This window comes from Plecotus auritus, assembly GCF_963455305.1.
Source record: "Plecotus auritus genome assembly, chromosome: 6".
NCBI classification, from domain to species: domain Eukaryota; kingdom Metazoa; phylum Chordata; class Mammalia; order Chiroptera; family Vespertilionidae; genus Plecotus; species Plecotus auritus.
The window spans coordinates 85083382-85106954 of record NC_137773.1 but is presented as its reverse complement, the minus strand read 5'-3'; the positions used below and the strand labels follow the sequence as shown (position 1 = coordinate 85106954).

At 47.0% G+C, this 23573-nt stretch overlaps 3 protein-coding genes across 6 annotated transcripts in view; 1 reads left to right on the top strand and 2 right to left on the bottom strand.

The window, feature by feature from the left end:
• The window catches only part of CHAF1A (chromatin assembly factor 1 subunit A), a 32131-nt gene extending 28200 nt beyond the window's left edge, over positions 1 to 3931 (bottom strand). For both annotated transcript variants that reach the window (XM_080674886.1, XM_080674887.1), the window contains exons 1-2: positions 3598 to 3931; positions 690 to 740 (exon numbers count right to left, since the gene is read on the bottom strand). In XM_080674886.1, coding sequence (XP_080531012.1) covers positions 690 to 740; positions 3598 to 3895 — 349 coding nt within the window. In that variant the 5' untranslated portion in view covers positions 3896 to 3931. The remainder of the gene's footprint in view (positions 1 to 689; positions 741 to 3597) is intronic.
• A 2963-nt stretch (positions 3932 to 6894) lies between these two features.
• The window catches only part of SH3GL1 (SH3 domain containing GRB2 like 1, endophilin A2), a 56324-nt gene continuing 39645 nt past the window's right edge, over positions 6895 to 23573 (top strand). For 2 of the 3 annotated variants that reach the window (XM_080674884.1, XM_080674883.1), the window contains exon 1: positions 6895 to 7173. In XM_080674884.1, coding sequence (XP_080531010.1) covers positions 7129 to 7173 — 45 coding nt within the window. In that variant the 5' untranslated portion in view covers positions 6895 to 7128. The remainder of the gene's footprint in view (positions 7174 to 23573) is intronic. The other variant, XM_080674885.1, reaches the window with a different exon arrangement.
• On the bottom strand, positions 16844 to 17323 carry LOC308250325 (small ribosomal subunit protein eS12-like). The gene has a single exon (XM_080672793.1). The coding sequence runs from the start codon at positions 17268 to 17270 to the stop codon at positions 16872 to 16874; it is 399 nt and encodes a 132-aa protein (XP_080528919.1). The 5' UTR covers positions 17271 to 17323; the 3' UTR covers positions 16844 to 16871.

The following is a 23573-nucleotide window of genomic DNA, read 5'->3' as shown; positions in this document are numbered from 1 at the left end:
ACCTCAGGAGACTATTGCCCTAAACACAATTCCTACCACCACCAAACTTGTTATCAGTTGTCAGAGGAGAAGGCAAATTGTTACAGGGGGAAACGATATACCAAATTTTAAAAACCAGAAACCGTGGTTTTTAATACAATCCAGCCATTAATCTGGCCTCAGTGTAAATGCACTCCTTTTTTACACAAAAGGATTTGGGGACATTTATCTTCCTGCACAACAATGGTTCAACTGGGGCAGCTGTGCCCTCTAGGACAGCAGTCGCCAATGGGTGGTCCGCGGACCACTGGTGGTCCGTGAGGTCCGAAAGGTTGGCGACCACTGCTCTAGGGAACATCTAGCAATTTCTGGTTGTCACGACTTGGGGGAAGAGATCAGAGATGCTGCTAAACTCTACAATATACAGGACAGTCCCCCACCCCTGAAAAATTACAAATTGTCAATAGGGGGAAGTAGAGAAAGGCTGCTGTAAATGCAGTGACCTCTGATTTGTTCCTAGGAACCTAGGGAAACAGAGGTATAATAAAATGGATTCCCAGGCTTCCAAATGTAAAGTGCAACTGTTTTTCTCCCCTACTGCTAAGGACCCCAACAGAGGACCTCTGCTCAAGGGGAATTAAGAAATATAACTGAGGAGACAATGAAGGATATAAATTAGGAACAAATATTAACCATTCCCAGAAAGTTACCTTGTATTAACTTCTTAACTGGAAAAGCTGGTCTCTCTTTGCAATCCATTACTGTGAATAAAAGAGTCAAAGGATACGTTATTAAATCCTGGGAATAATGAAAGTAAATACATAAGTAGCACCTATTATGTACAAAGTGGTTACCCAGTGGGAGTGACTTTGCCACCCTCACCCTGAGGAGCTGGTAATGTCTAGGGACACTTTTGGTGGCCATGACTTGGGGGAAGGTTGCCACTCACATCTAGTGGGTAAAAGAGAGGGAATCTGCGGAATATCCTACAATACACAGTATGGCCCACCACGACTAAGAATTATATGGCCCAAAATGTTAGTGAGTTAAGAAATCCTGCCTGTACACTGTCACACCTCCTTGGTTTATTTTCCTTGTGGCATTAATCACTCTGAAATTTACACTGTTTATGATGTCTCCTCCTACAGAATGCCAGCTCTAAGATGGCAGGGAGACTTGTTCTACACTGTACCTGGAGCCCCTAACTCAGGATCTGGCACATAGGGGGAAAGCAATGAACACAGTAACAGCAACAATGAAGAGAGGAAGAGATAAAAGAAAACACTGTATCACCCAAGTCACCATTAATAGGAACTCAAAACATCCACCTTCAATCCAACCAGCTCTATGAAATTCGAATAGGGTTTATTTTCTTTTAAAATAAGAGTTTATGGCCCTAGCTGGTTTGGCTCAGTAGATAGTCAGCCTGCGGACTGAAATGTCCCGGGTTCGATTCTGGTCAAGGGCACATGTCTGTGGGTTGTCGGTTCAATCCCCAGTAGGGAGCATACAGGAGGCAGCTGATCAATTATTATCTCTCATCATTGATATTTCTATCTCTCTCCTTCTCCCTTCCGCTCTGAAATCAATAAAAATATATTAAAAAATAAATAAGAGTTTATGAAGGTAATACAACTTCAAGCATTTTAAGCTGGCCAGGCAGGAGCTGAAGCACTGTCAAAAAATAATAAAGGAAGCTCTGGCCAGTGTGGCTCAGTTGATTGGAGTGTCATACTGTACACGGAAAGGTGATGAGTTTGATTCCCAGTCAGGCACATACATAGGTTGCAGGTTCGAGCCCCAGTTGGGGTGTGTATTGGAGATTAATGTTTCTCTCTTACATGGATGTTTATCTCTCTCTCCCTCCCTTCCTCTCTAAAACCAGTAATAATAATAATGATGAAAAGTTTACCTGCACCAATAAATAAACAAAAATCTCAAGAAAAGCATCGAATAATATTAAAAATGATGCAAAAATGACCGTAAGTATCTTTAAATTTAAGTTTAGAAACTCATACCTGCCAGGAGGTCTGGCTTGGAAAAATCTAGGTTATTTTGGGCAATCTATGTATGTTTTGTAAAAGATACATACAAGTGAATACTTTTTAAAAGCAGACCACGGCTTTGTGAAAAACTCAGCTGTCCATAGATGAAACTTGCCCTCCCTCCTCCCAAGCTTGAAATATAAGGTACCCAGAAGACTCACACTTCCTTTCTACCCATTCCAAGACAATACCATTCTCAAGTTTTCAGTTACCAAAAACATGGATTCCCACTCGCCCTGCCTCAAGTGAAGAATACATAATCTTTAGCCACTTAAATTTATTTTTAGGACAATCACAAGGATTTATTGGTGTGGTCCTGAGTCACTAGCTTTGATGCAAGTGGAATAGAAGTGATGTGGGCCCAGAAGGAAGCTCAGGTCAACCTAAAAAGCGACCCCATCGAGGAATCCAGACTGTTCAAAGATACACACACAATGAACACACACTTAAGTATAAACTCACCACTGCTCTTTATTCTGATATTATATCCCCTCTAATTCTACTTGGCATTAAAATATCCTTTCCTTTTATAATAGTATGGTCATAGCAGGTGATGTTCTTTTTGCTTTTTAATTAAACAACCTTACTGAGTCAAATGACTGTCAATGACAATCAGTCCCCTCAATTTAATTATATGAATTTTACTTTGTGAAATCCCCAAATCTGGAAACAGAGCATTGGTTCTACCCCCCCAACCCCACCCTTGGCAATACCTGGATACATTTGGTTGTCACAACTGGGGAGGAGGGGTCGCTATTGGCATCTAATGGGTGGAGGCCAGGGATGTCGCTTGACACCCTCAAGTGCATAGGAGGGCCCCAAATGTCAATAATGCTGAGGTTGAGAAACCCTGAATTAGTCTAGTTGATGTCCCTAACAATTCTTAATTCAGTCAACCAACACATATCGGGCACCTACTATGTGCCAAGCATTGTGCCAAGAGTTGGGGATAAAATAGGAGTCAAGCTGGTCAGAGGGCAAGCTAGTCTTCTTTGGTTCATCACCCTGTTTCCGGGGCCTGCTAGGTACTAGAAACCCCCATCCCAAGACACTTCATATCCAGCAGGATGAGAAGGCGGGAGTCCCAGCTTCCTGACAATCCCCACCATCCAGGCCCCTTACCTAGACTTGCCCTGACCATCAGACACAACTGTTACGGTCTCCGAGTCCATGTGACCCTGGGTATCAGTTTCCCCACCCGGCCAGAGGGTGGCTGCAGGGTCCAACTTGCTCAGAGGACACAAACGCAACCTGCAAACCTGGCCCTTTCACCTCCCTAGGTTTCAGTTTCCTCTCCTGGCCACAATGACCCGTCACCGCAGAGGGCCCCGGAGGAGTGAACTTAACGCAAAAACACGGGGGGGAAATGGTCGCTGCTACAACAATAACCTCAAGGAGAGCGCCCTTTGGATCGCAAGGCCCTTCATCGGGATTGTAACGACCCCACCAACCGAACATCAGGCTCAAAGAAGCGTCCTGGGGCCGGGAGGCCCGTCTGTCCCCAACCACTGAATCGGCCCATAAGGGCTGCTCGCCGCGCCTCCACTACCCCGCCGCGCGGGCCCGAACCGACCTGCGGACGCTCCCCTGGCGCCCGGAGCCCCGCACTCCGGCTCCAGCATCGTCCCGGCAGCGGCTCGAGGTCCCCTCGGGCGACGGAGGCGCGGGCTACGCTCCGGCGGCGGCTCCTGCTCGCCCTCCCGCCCGCGCCGCTCCTGCCGCGGCCGCCGCGCTCGTATTTGGCGGGAACCGCGGCGACCCCCGCAGCCCGTGCGCCGATTGGACAAGATGGCATCACGTGAGGTCCCGCCTCGGGAAATGGGGAGCGCAGGAAGTACCCTCGCGAGATCCGTGGCTTCCATTCCTCCCATAGCTCCCCTATTGATATTCCCCCGGAGAAGCGGGCTTTCTCTGGGCGGACCGTGGGAAGAAGGTGTTCTGCGATTGGGGGTGGGAGGTGTCAAGCCAAGAGATCGACACTGTGATTGGCTAAGTGCGTGGGACTTAGGAGGAGGGCGGGCCAAGGCTCTTACGTCATGACGAAACGTTTTACGTAGGGTGCAGGTGACAACCTGAAACTGCAATTTAGGTGAAGATTGAAGTTGTGAGTTTATTCTATTTGGACATCGGCTGAATATAGCAACACCAATTAAGTCTACAAATTACTGTCCCCCGGTGGTTCAATTCCCAGTCAGAGCACATGCCGGGGTTGCGGGCTCGATCCCCAGTAGGGGGCGTGCAGGAAGCAGCCTATCCCATCCATTTTTCTGTATCCCTCTCACTTCTCTCTCTAAAAATCAATGAAAACACATTTTTTAAAAAGATTATAAATTACTTTTTATATGAACAGAAATAAAATCTGGGCAGCATTTGATATGCACTAAACATATTCAGAGGGAATGAATGAAATAGATGTTTCTGGTTTAATCCTCAGGGTTTTTGCACACGCTGTTTCTTGCCTAGAAAACTCTTTCCGCACCTCTTTTCCTGGCTAATTTCCACCCAACTTTCAGATCTTAGACTGGCACCCCAACAAGAAGTGCCTACAATTTTTTTTAAATATATATTTTATTGATTTTTTACAGAGAGGAAGGGAGAGGGACAGAGTTAGAAACATCGATGAGAGAGAAACATCGACCAGCTGCCTCCTGCACACCCCCCACTGGGGATGCGCCCACAACCAAGGTACATGCCCTTGACCGGAATCGAACCCGGGACCCTTCAGTCCACAGGCCCACGCTCTATCCACTGAGCCAAACCAGTCAGGGCTACAATTTTTTTTTTTAATATGAAACACTTCACGAATTTGCGTGTCATCTTTGCGCAGGGGCCATGCTAATCTCTGTATCGTTCCAATTTTAGTATATGTGCTGCCGAAGCGAGAACAACTTTTTTTTTCTTTTCTTTTCTTTCTTTCTTTCTTTTTTTTTTTTTTTTTTAGCAATTAGAGCTTATTATATTCTGGCAGTACGCAATGATTTAGACCAGTGGATCACCGTTGAGGCTGCCCATCATTATTACCTGGTTGTTTTTTCAAACCATTCATATTAACCCCTTCAGGATCTTCAGGAGGGAGGTTGGGGCTTGCATACTCTGAAACAATCCTCTGATCTAGTCCAGTACCTTCTGTTTAGGCATTTGGAAACTTCCAGTAACCTTTTGCTGCAGAAAATTACCCAAATCTGTCAGAGATTTCAGCACTGAAGCTGCAAGCACTTTAGCTCTAGTCACTTTCTTGTTCCTCTATTTGGATTCATTTGCTCATTCTGACTCATTATTAATTTCCAATTTATTCAATACATTTTCTGTTTTAAATTTTTTTTGTTAATCCTCACCCAAGGATTGACACAAATATTTTCCATGGATTTTTAGAGAGAGTGGAAGGGAGAGGGAGAGGGAGAGAGAGAGAGAGAGAGAGCGAGAGAAACATGGATGTGAGAGAGACACATCAGTTGGTTACCTTACACACGCACCCAATAGGGGCTGGGGATCCAGCCTGCAATGGGAGGTACGTGCCCTTGACAGGAATGGAACCCGGGACCCTTCAGTCAGCGGGCGGATGCTCTAATTACTGAGCCAAACTGGCTAGGGCTCAATACCTTTTCATCAATAATTGATTTTAAGTCATTATCAATATGCCCTGGCCAGTGTGTCCAGTGGTTAGAGCATCCGTCCGTGCACGGAAGGGTCGCGGGTAGGATACTGGATCAAGGGCAGGTACCTGGGTTGCAAATTCGCTCCTTGTCCCCAGGAAGCAACCAATCGAAGTGTCTCTTTCACATAAATATTCTGTCTTTCTCTCACCCTCCCTCCCTTGCACTCTCTCTCTGAAAAGCAATGAAAAATAAATATCCTCGGGTGAGGATTAAAAAAAAAAGTCACTATCAATAAACATGTTGAATCCAGGAAGGTTTACTGGAAGAGGCGATATTCCAAGCAAATTCCTCTTTAATACACAAAACAATGGGGAGAAATATTAGGGAAGAATGTGCAAGATAGGAACATTAGCAAAGGCCCACAGCAACAGTTATCCTGAACTGTAGAAGAAGAAGAGAGCCCCCAAATCAGAGGGTGGATGGGGGCCAAATTATGCAAGCTTTGTAGGCCAAATTACGAAGTTGGGAGTGTATTCTGAGGGCAGTAGGTGAGCTTTAAACGGGGAACCGTGATCTGAATCCTGTTACAGAAGCATCTTTCTGGTCTCCTGATAGGGGATAAATTGGAGAGGAAAACCCGAAGATGGGCACAACAGAGCGGAAGTTGGTGGGATGGTTTGGTCAGGGCGGAGGACAGTGGAGATAGTGGAAAGGAGATAGAAGCGACACCCTGATGTCTGACTTGGGCAACTGATTGGATGAACAGGGGGCAGGGTTCTGGGTAGGATGGTAAGGACTAAACGACCCGCATGGTGAAATTCGGTATAGCTGAGATTAGTAAACAGTTATCTGGAGATTTATAAACCCACTCAGGCCCTAACCGGTTTGGCTCAGTGGATAGAGTGTCCGCCTGCGGACTGAAGGATCCTGGGTTCGATTCTGGTCAAGGGCATGTACCTTGGTTGCGGGCACATCCCCAGTTGGGGGTGTGCAGGAGGCAGCTGATGGATGTTTCTCATGGATGTTTCTGACTCTCTATCCTTCTCCCTTCCTCTCTGTAAAAAATCAATAAAATATATTAAAAATAAATAAATAAATAAACCCAGTCAGTCTCCCAACCTCTCGATAGAGCCACCTCCCAGCTTCTAGGGGTCGCTGCAGCCGCCCTGGCCGCTCTAGACTCTCTCCGGGCCACTCGCTGGCAGAAGCGCCCGCTCCGGAGACAGGCGAAGTGCGCGTGCGCTGTCCGGCTGGCAGGGTGGGTGCGCGTGCTCAGACCCGGCCGGCGCCGGAAGTGTGCGGTTGCCATGTAATATCCTGGCCGCGCGGGCGCGAGAGGGGCTGAGGCTGCGCCCGGGCGGGCGCGGAGCTGGCGTGAAGGCTGCGGAGGCGGTGCCGACGGGGCCAGCTGAAGCGCGCGGGGGCTCGGCGGCGCCCGGGAGCCTGTCGCTTGCGCTGTTTTTCCGGTTCGCTGGGTCCCAACGGGAAGTCCGACGGCGGAAGGCAGAATGTCGGTGGCGGGGCTGAAGAAGCAGTTCTACAAAGCGAGCCAGGTGAGCGGAGGGCGAGCTCCCGGACCCGGGCTTCCTGGAATGAAGGGCCAGGCTAGGCCCGTCTCTGGTTCGGGAGGGGGCCGGGGACACCAAGGGGGCGGTGTTGGCGCGTGTTCCTCGCAGGGTGGGGAGAGCCCAGGAAAGCCGGGGGCTTCGTGCGAGGTGGTCTAGATCCTGCCCGCCTTGTGGGCTCCAGTCTCCTTGAGAAGGGTGGATGGACCCCAGAGAGGCTCCCAGAGGTTGATCTGGGATGTGGATTCCACCCCCTTTCCTCCCCTCTAAAAGGGCAGGGACGGGGAAAGACAAAGGGAAGAAACAGGACTCTTGCCAGCTACTCCAGGGAGAGGAAAAATTTGTGTCTAGATCAATTCTTTAAAACCAACAACAGAAACCCGTTGGATGGACCCGGTACAAAGTTGAAAGGATAAAAAGTCGGTTCCTCACTCCAGTCTGTCAGGCATTCAGACCATCTACCTAAGACAAGGACTGTCACTGACGACTTAGGTCTCTCTTCAAAGATATGTGTCCGCCTTTTCTTTAAAAACACACACAGGTAGTGTAGCATAGTCTACAGCAGAGGTGGGGAACCTTTTTTCTGCCAAGGGCCATTTGAATATTTATAACATCATTCGCTTAATATAATTCACTTAAAATAAATTTATGTTGTTATGACAAAAACTCCTGGATTTGTTGAATTTCGAGTCCTACCTGCAGGTGCCTTGGTAGGGCCAGATTAAATGATTTTTCCCACGGCGCGAAGTTCCCCACTCCTAGTCTACAGAGTCCTGTGTTCTTTGAGTTTTTTGTTAAATGTGTCAGAATTCACCACCTCAGGTCATTGTCTGTTGGGAGGGGGTATTCTGGGCACTGTGGGATATTGAGCAACATCCCTGGCTCAAGGCCAGGAGCACCCCCAGGCGTGACATCCACAAATGTCTCCAGTCCCTGCCAGTTGCCCCTGGGGAACCCCGTCTTTCCCCTGCCCCAGCGTTACTGCACTAGAACATACCCCTGGAGCTTCTTGGATCTTTTTAGTAGGTTTCTGGTATTCCATTTTATGAAGTGTACCACAATTCATTTAATCAGTCCTGTATTGATGGTTGTTTAGATTGTTTCCAGTAGTTTTCTGCTACGGTGAATAGACACTATCTTTGCTCACAGAGGGTGTTGGATTTATAGGATAAATTCCCAGAAATGGAATGCTGAATCCAAAAATATATGTGTTTTACTTGTAACCAATTATATAGGTTTTGTAGAAAGTTGGTGCAAGAAGCCTAAGATTCCTTGAATTCTGTTGGTCCCTGCATCCCAGGTTATGAACCGTAGGTGTGCAGTTTGTGTGGATAGACTCCCTGGAGGACTGAGTGCTAATCTTAGGAATTGTTTGGGCCTTGCTGGCAAACCTGACTGTACTCCTGATTTGAAGAGATCCATTGGGAGGAAAGAGAAACAAATCTCTAGTAACACACAGCTGGTATCTTTTTTTTTTTTTTTAATCTTCACCCAAGGATATTTTTTCCCATTGATTTTTGGAGAGAGTGGAATGGAGGGGGAGAGGGAAAGAGCACGAGAGAGAAGCATCAATGTGAGAGAGATACATCCATTGGTTGCCTGTAATACGTGCTGCAAACGGGGTGAGGATCAAACCTGCAACCCAGATAAGCACCTTTGACCAGGAATCGAACCTGAGACCCTTCAGTGTGCGGGTTGATTCTCTAACCACTGAGAACACAGGCCAGGCCACAGCTGGTATCTTATCCCTTAAAGGGAAAAGTCACAACCCTAGTGGTTGTCTAGGGCTAAAGACATTTGGGGACAGTCTGTAGACCCCAGATGATGCCTAAACCCTCGAGGAGAAAAGCTTTAATCTAGATCAGGGGTAGGAAACATCCGGCCCTCTGGCCAAATCATTTGGTCTGGCCCTGCCAAGGCAACCGCAGGCGGGACTTGAAATTCAATAAATCTAGGAGTTTTTTCATAGTAACATAAATTTATATTAAGTGAATTATATTAAGTGAATGATGTTATAAATATCCAAATGGCCCTTGGCAGAACAAAGGTTCTCCACCCCTAATCTAGAGGGATTCTAGGATTGTTGTTGAGAGTACAGCCCTTTGCCCTAAAAGGATGAAATTAAGTGACCTGGCTTTAGGTTAGACCCTGCTCAGCAGGTATCAGACCCCCATGTGCTTGACTGGAGTACCTGGGGAAGCTGCTCACTGTCTTGGGCCCGGTGTAGTTCCTCCTGCGGGATTGCTGTCTCCATAGGTCTTGGAGGAATTACAAGGCTACTTTGTTTTCTCACATAGAGACAGGTCTCTGGAAAGCCCTCCCTACCCCACCCCCAGGGCCCATGCTGGTGGTCCATCCCATCCCAAATTAGCTGGGCCTCTCAGGCCAGCCACCAGAGCCTTTTCTCTCAGGGGGAAACAGGATGCCTACATTCAGATCTGTGAGAAGTGCTTGTGCTTTGAAACCTGGAAAACACAATGCACCGTATATTAATGGTTTGCATCAATTTATTATCTGAGGCCCAGCCCCAAAGAATTGCAGCAATGGCCATATCCTAATCTGAGAGCAATTCCATGTTGAATTGTGCTCTCAGGAATCACCCTGGTTGTGTTCCATTCTCTTCTGCAATAGTTTCCACAGTCCTCCAGCATCTCCATTGTTCATCTGGCCTTGTCCAACTCTCTCTCTGTTTCTTTTCTCAATCTTAAGAACACCATCTTTCACCTTCTTCTGTGCCCTCAGAATAGGGTTGTCTGTTGAAAAGTAATGTAGTGATAATTAATATTTATTGAATTCTCAGTGTGAATCGACAATATGCTTTAAACCAGTTGATCTCAACTGGCCTCACTTATCTGGCCTAAGGGTAAATATATTCCCCTTTTTACATAAAAATATTTGTGGACATTTATCTTCCTGTCGAGAACAGTGCTTTTCAACCAGGGCCACTTCCACCCTCCAGGGGACATTGGCAATATTGGGAGACATTTTGGTTGTCACAACTTGGATTGGTACTGGTATCTAGTGGGAGGAGGCCTAGGATGCTGCTCAACACCCTACAGTGCACTGGGCAGGCCCACACACCAAGAATTCCCTGGACCCAGATGTTAGTAGTGCTGAAGCTGAGAAGCCCTGCTTTAAGGTTTGAGAAAAGTGTGGATAATTATACACCCCCCCCTCCCCCAAATCACTTTGGGGCCATTCTTGTGGTAGCTGCCTGCTTTTCTCAGTTTTTAAAACATAGATAACCACATATACATAGATGGGCATGTATATAAAACTCAGCATCCAGTTCCCAAATCTTTAGAACTCCAGTGTCTTTGGCATCTACTATTTTTAAGAAGGAATAAGCTTGCATCATTGCTTCTCAGCCAGGAGTGACTAACCCTGCCTTCTTTCATCTCCTCCCATGCACCTTCCTGGGAACATTTAGCAATGTCTGAGACAGGTTTGGGTTGTCACTACTTGGGGAGAGGGTGCTACTGGCATCCAGTGGGTAGAGGTCAGGGATGGTTGTTAAACATCCTACAATGCACAGGACAGCCCTCCCCACAACAAAAAATTATCTGGCCCAAATGTCAGTAGCACCAAGATTGAGAAATCCTGCTTTGAAACAGGTTCTTGATTTCAAAGGCTTATAACAGTGTTTTTTCTAAATTGAGAAATAGAAGCCAGGTGGATGTGTGAGAGAGAGCTAGATTGGCTCCAGGAAAATAGAAGCCAGGTGGATGTGTGTGAGAGAGCTAAGATTGGCTCCAGGAAAATAGAAGCCAGGTGGATGTGTGAGAGAGAGCTAGATTTGGCTCCAGGAATAGAGAAACTTGTTTTCTAGCAGGTGAGGCTATGATGTTAATTAAAATTTTCTAATTTCATTGATGATATTAGTAACAAACCAGTTACCGGTACAGGCACACCTGTTTTGTTGCACTTCAGAGATGTTGCATTTTTTACAAATTGAAGGCAAGGCCCTCACTCTCCACCCCATCCCAAGCAAAAAGATTATGACTTGCTTTATTGTGGTGGTTTGGAACCCAACCTGCAGTATTTCCAAGATCTGCCTATATCTGGCAGTATGTTGGAAAATTCCACACCATTTCAATATCTTAGGTGAAAATTTTCAGGTCTTGCAAAAAAATCAGTTTGGGCTTGAGCGGGGGCGGGGTTGTGAGTTTTACTTCTTATTATGAATTGGCCACTGCCTGGGTTGCAGCCCTGGACTGAGGAAAGTTGAATAATCTATAGAGGAACTCAGTAAAATAAATAGGCATCTGTCCTGGGCATCATTTTGGTCCTCTCTGGCCTGCCTGTGTCATGCCCATTCCCTCAGTAGCTCTCTTGATAATTAGGGGATGGTGCTTTTATATGCATATTGGATTGGGGATGGTACTTTTATATGCATATTTCTGGGAAACTGCGGAGGGTAAAGGAACTTTACTAGTGAGATCTAAACTTGAAAGTTCATTTCTCATTGTCGTGTGTGTTTGGGTGACATTAATTTCCAGACCTATACTGCTAACTGCTTTTCTGATAACTCTTGTGGTTGGGTTGTGGAGAGATCTGAAAGGGTAACTAGGGATAGAGCTGGCAACTGCCTGGAATGCTGGTCTTTTTTTTTTTTTTTTGTCTGAAAGGAGGGAGAGAGTTTGGATTGAAAGATTGGTTTTGTCTGAGCTAGGAGGAAAATTCACAACTACCATATCCCATAGCTTTGAAGTGTGTTGGGTGCTTGCTAGCTTCACACATCTACCTTCCCCCAACCCACCCTCACCCCCTTTGTGCCTAGGAGGAAGATTGAACTTCCTGTGAGAGGCGTGGGTTGGGGGAAGACATGGGGGACCTAGGACCCCAACCTATTAGAGTGTTTTTGGGAGATGTGGTTAGTGTTTGGAATGTCTGCAGATGCCATCTGCACTGACCTATTTCATAAACCTCAGTTTGTGAAATAATGCTTTTGATTTCCTAGCAAAGTGCTTGGCCTGTTAAGTAATAATCATGAAATGATCTTAAGATACAAAAATCTGGAACTTATAACCCCTTTACATCTCAGCATGAATAAAGGTGTGGAACTCATGGGCTGGGACAGGTAACAAACAAGGTCTGGAGAGTGGGGTTCCTACCCCAGGTCCTTGAGATCAGCAGCTGTGGCTCAACTTCAGAAGACCATTTTTCCTGGGGTAGGGGGCATGGAATGGGTTTTGGGCTGTTGGGATGTCCACTTGTGGTTGGAACTGGAAGCCATGCTGCTGGCTCAATCTGTAAGAAGACCCTTGATTTAGCCTTGTCCCTGTGGGACCCTGGGTGGAGATGTTCTCATCCTGCTATGTCAGTGGACAGGCTGGGTCACTCCTCCCACTGCCTGGGTGGAGTAACCAGCCTGTTTTAGGTTGGGCTGGGGAGATACAAAAGAGGTTTGAGACTGTTCTTTCCTAAAGGATCCAGGGGCCTCTTTAAACCTCACACCCACCCACTCCCACCCCCCACTTCCCAGGTCTATCTGTAAAAGCAAGTTAACCTGCCTTGGCCGAGTGCCTCAGTTGGTTGGAGCTTCATCCTGTACACCAAAAGGTTGGTGAGGGCACATAACTCAGTTGTAGCTTTTTCCCCAGTCGGGCACGTATAGGAGGCAACCGATCGATGTTTCTCTCTCACATCGATATTTCTCTTTCTCTCTCCCTCTAAAATCTATAAAAACATATCCTCTGGTGAGGATTTAAAAAGTGCATTTTGCCCCAGCTGGTTTGGCTTAGTGGACAGAGTGTTGGCCTGCGGACTGAAGGGTCCCAGGTTCAATTCTGGTCAAGGGCACATGCCTGGGTTGTAGGCTTGATCCCCAGTAGGGGGCATGCAGGAGGCAGCCAATAATGATTCTCTCTCATCACTGATGTTTCTATCTCTCTCTTCCTCTCCCTTTCTCTCTAAAATCAATAAAAATATACTTTTTAAAAAAAGCATGTTGACCTGACCTCTTTCACAGGACCCACTGTTCACAGCACAGTCACAGAGGCACTCTGTCACCATGCAGCATCCTGCCCATTCTTGTTATTAACAGACCAGGACTAAGGGGTCATGACATTCACATTCTGATTCCAACACTGTGACTGCTGAATATGAGGCCAAAAGTTAACCTCTGACTCAGAATCTTGTGTGTATTAAAGACCAGTTCAAAAGGAAGAGAAAAACACACACACAGTTCAAGTGCTGTGGAATCTAATTACCCTGGGTGTGTTTTAAGGCAAAGCCATAGGACACTTAATTATATTCTGTGTGCCACTTAATAACAGCCTGTGAGGTTAGGTGTTTTACAGTCTCTCCATGTTCAATTTCAGAAATTGGGGTCTGTCACATTTTTGAGACCCCAGAATTATCAAAGACTTAACAATGAGCCAAGAAAATCCTGCTGTTCACCCACCCACCTATCCACATCTGAGCGTACTTAGTGCATTTGGAGCTGGAGCTCACCCTTTTGCACTTACGTAGTCCACATGTGTGTCTGTTTGCGTTTTTCCTCAGAGGAAGAACTTGTAGGTTGTGACCAGGCTTGCCATTTGCCTCCAACGTGTGTGTCCCTGGCCTTTGGTTCAAGGACATAGGCCAGATAGCTCTGCCTTGGCCCCTATCTCAGCCCTTCTCCTTTTCGGTGCTGCAAATATTTTGGAACTGATCCAGTCTGGAGAAACTTCATTTTTAATTTAGGGTGTGCAGCCAACTTCCTCTTTAGGATTTCAGAGGTAACTGCAAGTTTTAGCACTGTGGGGAGACTGGGTGAGCAGCCAGGAGGAAAGTCAAGTTGTTTCTGTTTCAGAGGCCCTAGGCGGGGTGAGGTTTCTAAGATTTACAGGGAGAATATATTTACCGGTAATGCTGAAACTTTTAAGCCACAGGCCTCTTTGCCCCAGGGGTTAGGAGCCCATTGAGGTGATTCTACACCCTGTGTTCAAGTCCTAATGGCCTTTTAATGTGCCTGGTGAAATGTTAGGGTGGTTTGTTCCTGTTCTTTTTTAAAGCTGTCCCTGGAAAGCTGGATGGAAGACAGTGTCAGAATGTGGCAGCAGCTGGCTTCTCTCTTCTCCCCCCCAATCCTCTCTCTCCCCCTCCCTCGTCTTTCACAGGGCTGGGTTTGGCAGTCACTTCCCAGAAGGCAGCTTCCATCTTCCTTTTCTGCTAGCTCCTAGAAAAACCTGCTGACTGGGCTCTGAGAGTAGGGTCAAGCGGACACTCCAGCCAGCAGGAAAAGAGCTGTGCGATTTCCTCTGAATATCAGTGCATTTCCTCTGGTGGACCTGACTCAGCATCTGTACCCTGCCTGCTTTGGAAAGGGCTGCTGGGATTTCCACACCTGGGCATAAACGCCTCTGGTGGGCATCATGCCTGGTGTATGAGACAGCCAGCCCTGCTCAGCAATCATAGTGTCGGCAGCGCTTGCTGTGGCAGGAGATGCTGTCGTAACCTAAGGGTGTGAGATGCCCTGTCTGCTGGGCAGCTCCTCCTGTCCTTGACCTGGTGAACATGAGTTCATCCTCGAAGTGTCCCTCCAGATTTTTCATATGGTGTCTTTCTGAACCTCTGATCCCTCATATCCCCTATCTCCCAGTTTCACGGACTCCTGTGCAGGAACTTCTCAGTAGAGGACTGAAGTAGACTTGGGTGTCTATTCTGTTTTCCTTGTCACTGGATTATAAGATAAGCTCTTTGGAGTCAGGGACCATGTTTTCTGCCCACTGCTGTGTGCCCAGGAACTCAGTAAATACTGGAGGGATGTTTGCCCCGCACATGAATGAGCAGATGCTACAGCATGGGTTGGGAGAGTGCAATACTGGAAGCAGTTGTGTCAGTATGTCTGGAAAAAGCAAAGGGCTGGGATGAATGGTAAGAAGGATGTCCCTGGCTGACCTGGGTGCGGTTTGAGCTCCAACCTGGCATTCAGGACCTTCTGGAGCCCCCACCCTGGTCCCAGCTTCAATTCCCACCCATCCCCTTCCAGGGCCACACTCTAGGCCTACCAGTCTGCGTGGGCCCACCTAGTCACCTGTACCTCCCCCCTCCTGTTGAGGTAGTGCTCATCTCACCTTTCCCAGCCTACCTGGGGTCTCTCTGTTCACTTTCTGGTTGCCGTTAAAAGCCCAGGGTGTATCTTTAAAAAAAAAAAAAAATTGATTTTTACAGGGAAGAAGGGAGAAGGATAGAGAGTTAGAAACATCGATGAGAGAGAAACATTGATCAGCTGCTTCCTGCACACCTCCTAATGGGGATGTGCCCGCAACCAAGGTACATGCCCTTGACCGGAATCGAACCTGGGACCTTTCAGTCTGTAGGCCGACGCTCTATCCACTGAGCCAAACCTGTTAGGGCCCAGTGTGTATCTTACTTTATCTTTGCCATCTCCCTAACCACCCACTTCTCTACCCTCAGAGCATCTAGTGTGTTGGTCTCCCACACATGTGCCACATGCCAAGCACATCCTTGCATCAAATGTGCTTTTTCTTATCAGAGGCCAGTTCCTGAGTGAGTGAGGCTGCCTGAGGGAATGTGACAAACCCCAGTACCTGGGTTATGGCTTGCTGACTATGTTGTCAGAAAAGATGGGCTCCTTTTTTAAAATCCTTACCCGAGGATATGCTTTTCATTGATTTTTTTTGGGGGGGGGGGGGAAGGGGAGGGCATCAATGTGAGAGAAAATATTCAATTGTTTGCCTCTCGTACTCGCCCTGACCAGGGATAGAACTTGCAACCTGGGTATGTGCCCTGAACGGGAATCAAACCCGAGACCCTTTGGTGCTTGGGACATTGCTCCAACCAACTGAGCCACATAGGCCAGGGTGGTGGGCTCTTTCTTAGAGTGGGAGTGGGGGCTCATCACCAGCCCCCACCTGGCTCCTGCTCAGGCCGTGGAAGAACCCCAGGGAAGTGGAGTGGCTGGTGAGGCCTTGGAGGGGGAGAGGGCTCTGTGGGGGAAAGTCCAACTAATCTATATATATAAAAGCCTAAGTGACTGAATGGCCAGTTGCTATGATGTGCACTGACCACAAGGGGACAGACACTCAACGCACAGGATTGGGCTCCCTCCTGTCTGAATTGGGTCTGCAGGGATTGTGCAAAACTGGCTATCCAACATCCCCTGAGTGTTCCCGGATTGCGAGAGGGCACAGGCCAGGCCAAGGGACTCCCCCGGTGCACGAATCCATGCACTGGGCCTCTAGTTTAAAAATAAGAAATCAAACCTCAAAGGTTTTCCCTTTGGCCTGCTTCCAGGGGCTGTGGTTGAGAGGGACCTCTACTTGGCTAGGTCAGAGGGGCCTGACCTGCGTCTTATGCAATCTTTATTACCCAGACCCCAAGGCCAGGCCCAGATTTACTTGGAGTTTGCTGGGCTCTACATTTTGTTAGACCACTCCCTGGCCTCCAGAAGCCTGCTCCCCATGCCCACTGCACTTCCCAGCTTTAGCCTTGGTCCTGCTTGCCAGCCCTGTCTGCTGTTTCTGGCTTCCATACCTGCCTGCTGTTTCTCCTCTTTTCTCATTTTCTTAGTCAGCCCGCCAGCTCTTTTATTAACCTTTCCTCTCACCTTCCCCACTTATCCAAATTGTCTTTCTCTGTGGCCTTTTCATTCTCTTTCTCTTTCTCCTTCTCTTCTCTCTCTCTCTCTCTCTCTCTTTTTTTTTTTTTTTTTGATAAAAGCCAAGTTTATTTGTTCATTTCTTGCATTTGAAGTACTCCTTGATGACATCCTTTGCCTGAGACTCTTTGCCATAGTCCTTAACCACCACGCAACTGCAACCAACCACTTTACGGGGTTTTCCCTCTCTGTCGATTTTACAGAGGCCTACCCATTCCCCTAGTTTCTTGTTGTCATCAACCTTAATTAGGTTGATTTGGTGTTCGGCACAAAGAGCCTCCACTAACTTGACATACATAGGCTCATCACAGTTGGATGCAAGTACACAAAGGTGGGCTTGGCGCTTGTCTAAGGCTTTGGCAGCTTTGCGAATTCCGCGTGCAAGGCCATCGTGGATGAGGGCGGTCTTCAGCACCTCTTGCAAAGCAGTATTAACGTCCATTACACCTCCAGCAGCAATGCCTTCCTCGGCCATGGTGGTGGGTTATGGGTAGAGCTGAATCTTGAACGCACCCAAGCCTCCGCCTCCGCGCATCAAAAGAGCTCTCCTTCTCTTCTCACCTCCCTTGCACCCACCAGCCCTCATGCATCTGTCCTCCAGATCTACATCTCCAGTCATTCCCAACTACCCCCTAGATGGTGATCCCTACCATGCCAAGGGTACAGAAATGCAGAACACTCCTATGTCCAGTTGTACCTGAAGCCAGCCTTCTTACCTGCCTGCCCCCACCCTTCCCTGCTATCACCCTCACTCCATGTGAGAACCCCAACTCACTGCCAATTTCTCCCATCTTTTCTATTTTATATTGACTCACTTTTTAAATTTATCTTAAAGGGATGTTGACATTATTTCTTGCTATAACATTATATTAACTGAACCACCAAATACAACTAAAACAAAGCAGGGTAATCAATTTTCATGGATACCTTACTTCCGTTTGTTTGTTTGTTGGTGGGGCTTGTGTGGTGTATGTGTGTGTGTTAATCCTTACGCAAGGATATTTTTTCCATTGATTCTTAGAATGAAAGGGATGTTGGGAGGTTGGGAGGGGGTTGGAGAGAGAGAGAAACATCGATGTGAAAGAGACACATGGATTGGTTTCCTCCTGCATGCACCCCGACTGGGGCTGGGGATCAAACCTTCAACCTTTCAGTGTGAGGGCCAACACTTTAACCATAGTGCCACACCAGCCATGGCAGGAGAGTTCTGAGCCTGGGGGTCTGTTCCCTCTTGTTAAAGAGTTGTTGAAACCAGAACAGTCCACGCCCACTTTGCTAGAATAAGCAGTTTTGAAGTAGCATCGCTGTGGAATAATTTTCTCACTTATCCCTGTGTCACCACCTCCTAAGCCTTGGGGATCGTAATTCCCAATAAACTATGTTACCTTTCTTCTTCTTCTTTTTCCTTCTTCCTTCTTTCTTCTTCTTCCCTCCTCCTCCTCCTCCTCCTCCTCCTTCTTCTTCCTTTCCCTCTTCCTCTTCATCTTCCTCTTCCTCTTCTTCCTCCTCCTCTTCCTCCTCCTCCTCCTAAAAAAATACTTTTATTGAGAGAGATAGGAACACACTGCACACTGGGGATCGAACCCGCAACCCGGGCATATGCCCTGATTGGGAATTGAACCATGATCTCCTGGTTCATAAGTCAATGTTTAACTACTGTGCCATGCGCTCCTCTTCTTCTTTTTTTTTAATTTTAAGAGTAATAAAAATGCAATCACATTGTTGCCATGCTGATAGTTAGAAGTTAAAGTTCTATTGCTGTAGATCTGTCTGCATACGGACTTAAGTTCCAGAAGAGCCACCCCTTTTCTGACACCTCTAGTCATTCATATAATCAATTTTTATTTTAGCTTTTTTATTGAATTTATTGGAGTGACATTATTATTATTTTTTTAATATATATTTTATTGATTTTTTACAGAGAGGAAGGGAGAGGGACAGAGAGTTAGAAACATCGATGAGAGAGAAACATTGATCTGCTGCCTCCTGCACACCCCCTACTGGGAATGTGTCCACAGCCAAGGTACATGCCCTTGACCGGAATCGAACCTGGGACCCTTCAGTCTACAGGCCGACGCTCTATCCACTGAGCCAAACCGGGTACGGCTGGAGTGACATTATTTAATAAAATTATATAGGTTTCAGATGTACAATCTATAATACATCATCTGTATACCTTTCTTCTCTTGGCACCTGCCATCACTCCCCTCATAGCCTTCATGGAGAATCAGGAAATCCTGAAGACTTGAATTAAGTTTCAGAAGATTAGGGTGGATTCCCACGTGTCTGGAAAGAGTTGTGACAGTAAGTGACATAGTTCAGTCAATATTCTTAGTCCCCAGACCCCACCTTGGCTGATAATCCAAATATCTTTCTCCAGTACACCTCAGTTCAGCCTATCCAAACTAATAATAGACAAATATGTAAATTGACTGTACCTCCGTGACACCCACAGCCAATCAGGAGTGAGTATGCAAATTAACCCAACAAAGATGGCGGGCCTGTGGATAGCGTGCACGCACGCAGGCACCGAGTGCTTGGGGGTGGGGTGGGACACCCACCCACCCTCTGCATAGCCAGGACGATGCGGTGGGTGTCCCCAGGACCCCACCCACTCTGAGCTTGTGGCCTGTGCACGCAGTGCTGAGCAGCCGGGGTCCCGGGGATGCCACTGGAGTGTCCTGTCAGCCTGGCCTGGGGGCTGCTGGAGTTCACAGTTTTTTTGGTTTGTGCAGCCCCTGGACTGGAAGCAGAAACTAAGAGCGTGGGGAGCACCAGGAATTCTGAGAATCATAGTTCTGGTGGCAGCCCCTGGACTGGAAGCGGAAGCCCAGAGCATGGGGAGCACCAGGAATGCTGGCAGATGTGTTGTGGGATCTCCTAGAGCAGTGGTTGGCAAACTGTGGCTCGCGAGGCACATGCGGCTCTTTGGCCCCTTGAGTGTGGCTCTTCCACAAAATACCACATGCGGGCGCGCACGTACAGTGCTTTTGAAGGAGTACACTAATTAAGTTAATAACAATGTACCTACCTATATAGTTTAAGTTTAAAAAAATTTGGCTCTTGCCGAAACCAGTTTGGCTCAGTGGATAGAGCATCGGCCTGCGGACTGAAGGGTCCCGGGTTCGATTCCGGTCAAGGGCATGTACCTTGGTTGCGGGCACATCCCCAGTGGGGGGTGTGCAGGAGGCAGCTGATCGATGTTTCTTTCTCATCGATGTTTCTAGCTCTCTATCCCTCTCCCTTCCTCTCTGTAAAAAATCAATAAAATATATTAAAAAATAATAATAATAAAAAAATAAAAAATTTGGCTCTCAAAAGAAATTTCAATCGTTGTACTGTTGATATTTGGCTCTGTTGACTAATGAGTTTGCCGACCACTGTCGTAGAGCAAAGTGAGCCTGGAGGAAGTTACTGTTGCAGGTGGGGGATGGAGGGAAAGCAAAGGTGAGAGAAATAAGTAAAGTCAGAGTGTTGAGGAAAAATTAAAGGGAAGATATCCTGCAACTCCTAGGAAATCTCCACCAATGGAGCAAAGAAAAAAAAAGACCTTTATTATTCTGTGAGCACCAAACCAAACTGCTTTGGGGTCTCAGACAACTCGCTCATATGATTGCAAAGACAGACAGAAACTCCTGAATTGGAGAGGGCTCCCCTGAGGGCTCCCAGATTGGAGAGGGTGCAGGTGGGGCTGAGGGACCCACCCCCCATGCACAAATCTTTGTGCACCAGGCCCCTAGTATTCTATAAAGTGGAATGATTAATCAGTGATTTTTCTGCTTCATTTTGGGTCTCAGTCCCAGGAGTGAAAGGAGACTTGTGTCCTTAGGAAGCCCCTCAGGAAGGAACCTCCAGGGCCTCCTTGTCCTCTGCCACCCACATCCTCAGGATGATGACCCCTTGGCTGCCTTGGGCAGACAGGCAGGCATCTATTAACCCCAGGCCTCAGCTCATCAGAGCTGTGATTACCTAAAGGCAGACGGTTGGACAGCCCTGGCCTTAGGCCAACATTTTGTGGTTCAGAAGAGGCAACTGAGGGAATGGGGACAGGATTTCCCCATCCTCTATCTTAATCCGGCTGGCCTAGCACTGTTCCTTATCTCCTTGGAGGTGGAGAATCCTTGCTGTGCCTTAGTCTCTTGCTTCTTGCTGCCTTTTGAGTCAGCATTTCGCTGCTACAGCCCCTCATTGATTGCAGAGTGGATGTCTGGGCAGGGTGACACCAAACATCAAAACAGACATTGTCTTTCTCTCCAAGCTCTGACATGTTTACTTCACACTGGAAAAGTCTCATGCTTTCTCTCTGAGAGGGTCCTAATTGATTCCTTTCTTCCCATGGGGCTCAAGCAGCTGAATGTTCTCTCTTGAGCCCCAGGTCCCTCAGCAGGCTCCCCATTTTGTCCCAGAGTACCTGGTGCCCCTCAGCCTCAACACTGGTGGGCAGGAGGCACCAATGGGCCCTTCTGTTTAATGGAGCCCCTCCACCACCTCGGGACTGAGGTGTGGGAAGTGGGGGGATGGAGGAATATGTGGGCCCAGGAGCAAAGTATGTTAGTTTAGGAGAGTGGGGAAGAGGAAGACCTTTTGCCCAATCTGAATCCAGAAGTCTGCTCAGCCCACAGGAGAACCTGGAGGAAAGGGGACATCCTTCCAAGAGGAGATTCCACTTAGCTAGTTCACCAGGCCCACCAGCTAGCCAGTCCGGACCAATAAGTTTTGACAGGGCACATCCCTTTCTAGGCATCTTAAATTTGCATTGTGAAGTGTCTCAGACTGGAAATAGATACAAAGAATCATCAGCCCAATAGCCAAGTGCCCACCAGAACTTAAATGAACAGCAATACAGTTGGAGTCCTTTATACCTTCACTGCATATGGAGTTATCACTGAAAAATGTGCAGTATTGCCCTAGCCAGTTTGGTCATGGTTGGAGCATTGGCCCTTGTACTGAAGGGTCCTGGTTTCAATTCTGGTCAAGGGCACATGCCTTGGTTGCAGTCTCGATCCCTGGGCCCAGTTGGGAGACGTGCAGGAAGCAACCAATCTATGTCTTTCTCTCACACTGATGTTTCTCTTTCTGTCTTTCCCTCTCACTTCCACTCTGTCTGAAAATTAATGGAAAAATATTTTTGGGTGAGGATTAACCAAAAAAAATTTATATATGTATAAATATAAAATAAAAAATGTGCAGTATTGTTTTGCAATTTTATACCTCATGTAAATGATATCACATGGTGGTTTTATGTGTGTAACTTGTTTTCTTTGTTCAGCATTATTTGTGTTTTGTTCACACTGATGCCTGCGACTGTAGTTTATTTCCACAGGTATATAGCTCCCTTGGTGTGGCTGTTGCACAGTACTTTTATCCATCTTCCTGCCAGTGGGCATTTAGGATGTTTCCAAGTTTTTGCTCTTTCAAACAGTGACAGAGCAGTCTTGTAGATGTCCCTTTGGGCTCATGTCCAAGAGTGTCTCTTGAGTCATACCTTGTTTAATGTGACCATATAGGTTTTCAGTGGTACCAGCCTGGAAAAAACCAACCTATTCAATTTGTATGGACTCAAAGCTGGGAGGCGGGGGTTAGGTGTTTGAGCCTTCATAAAGGATAATATTTCAACTGGGCTGCATGTGCCCGGAGGCCTTGGCCAGGAAGTGGCATGCATGGGGTGGGGGCTCCATGTTAGCTCAGTGTGGTTCAGAGGGAGCATGGACCGTGGATCAACCCAGGGAAGCACATGGCTGCTGCCAGTACCCAGAACCTTGTTTCTGCCCCATGCCCCCCTCATAGTATTAATTTCTTCACCACCCTATTAATTAACCAAGAACCCGTGTTTTCTGTTTTGGTCTCTGCAATGAAACTAAGCTCACAGACAGCACCTGGCATCTTCTCAGGTTTGGATACACAGTTGATCCTTGTTGTTTGTAGATTCTGTATTTTCAGTTACACCTACCTGCTGAAATTTATTTGTAACTCCAAATCAATACTTGTGGCACTTTCACAAACCTATGCATAGCAGCAAAAAAATGTTGAGTTTCCTGACATGCTCTGCCTTCTTGTTTCAGCTCTTGTACTGTAAACCGGTGTCCTTTCCACTGTTTATTTAGTGTTGCATTTTTTGTATTTTTGTGCTTTTTGTGGGAGTTTTCACTGTTTAAATTGACCCCAAGTGTAGAGCTGAAGTGCTGTCCAGGCTTCCTAATAACTGCAAGAGGCTGTGCTGTTCCTTGCAGAAGAGATACATGTGTTATTCAGGTATGACTTACAATGCTATTGGCTGAGTTCAATGTTAATGAAGTAATCTATATTAAATGAGATGTCTTTAAATAGAAATACACATAACACAAGATATGTAACCTAACACAGTCTTTTCTCCAGGAGCAGTGGCTTCGTGTTTGCTAATTCATTGTCTGTGGTGACTTTTTAGAACAGAACCACTATGAATAAGGAGAGTCACTGTAGTTCCTGTGGCAAGTAGCATACCCTCCATCCTCAAGGATGTTCCTGTCCTAATCTGTGGAACCTGTGGATATGTTACCTTATTTGGCACAAGGGTCTTTGCTGATGGGATTAAGAATATGGACCTGCAGATGGAGAGAACATTCTGGATCTAATCAGAAGGACCCTTAGAAGTTCAAACCTTTTCCTGCTGTGGTCAGAGGGAGATGTGACTGTGGAAAAGAGAACCAGAAGGAAGGCAGCATAAAGCCTTTGCTGGCTTTGAAGACAGAGGAAAGGGCCACAAGCCAAGGAGTGCAGGTGGCCTCTACTAGTAGAAGCC

Bases quoted from the DNA above. Each gene is read 5' to 3' on its own strand.
- LOC308250325 (XM_080672793.1), bottom strand. From the start codon at position 17,270: ATGGCCGAGGAAGGCATTGCTGCTGGAGGTGTAATGGACGTTAATACT.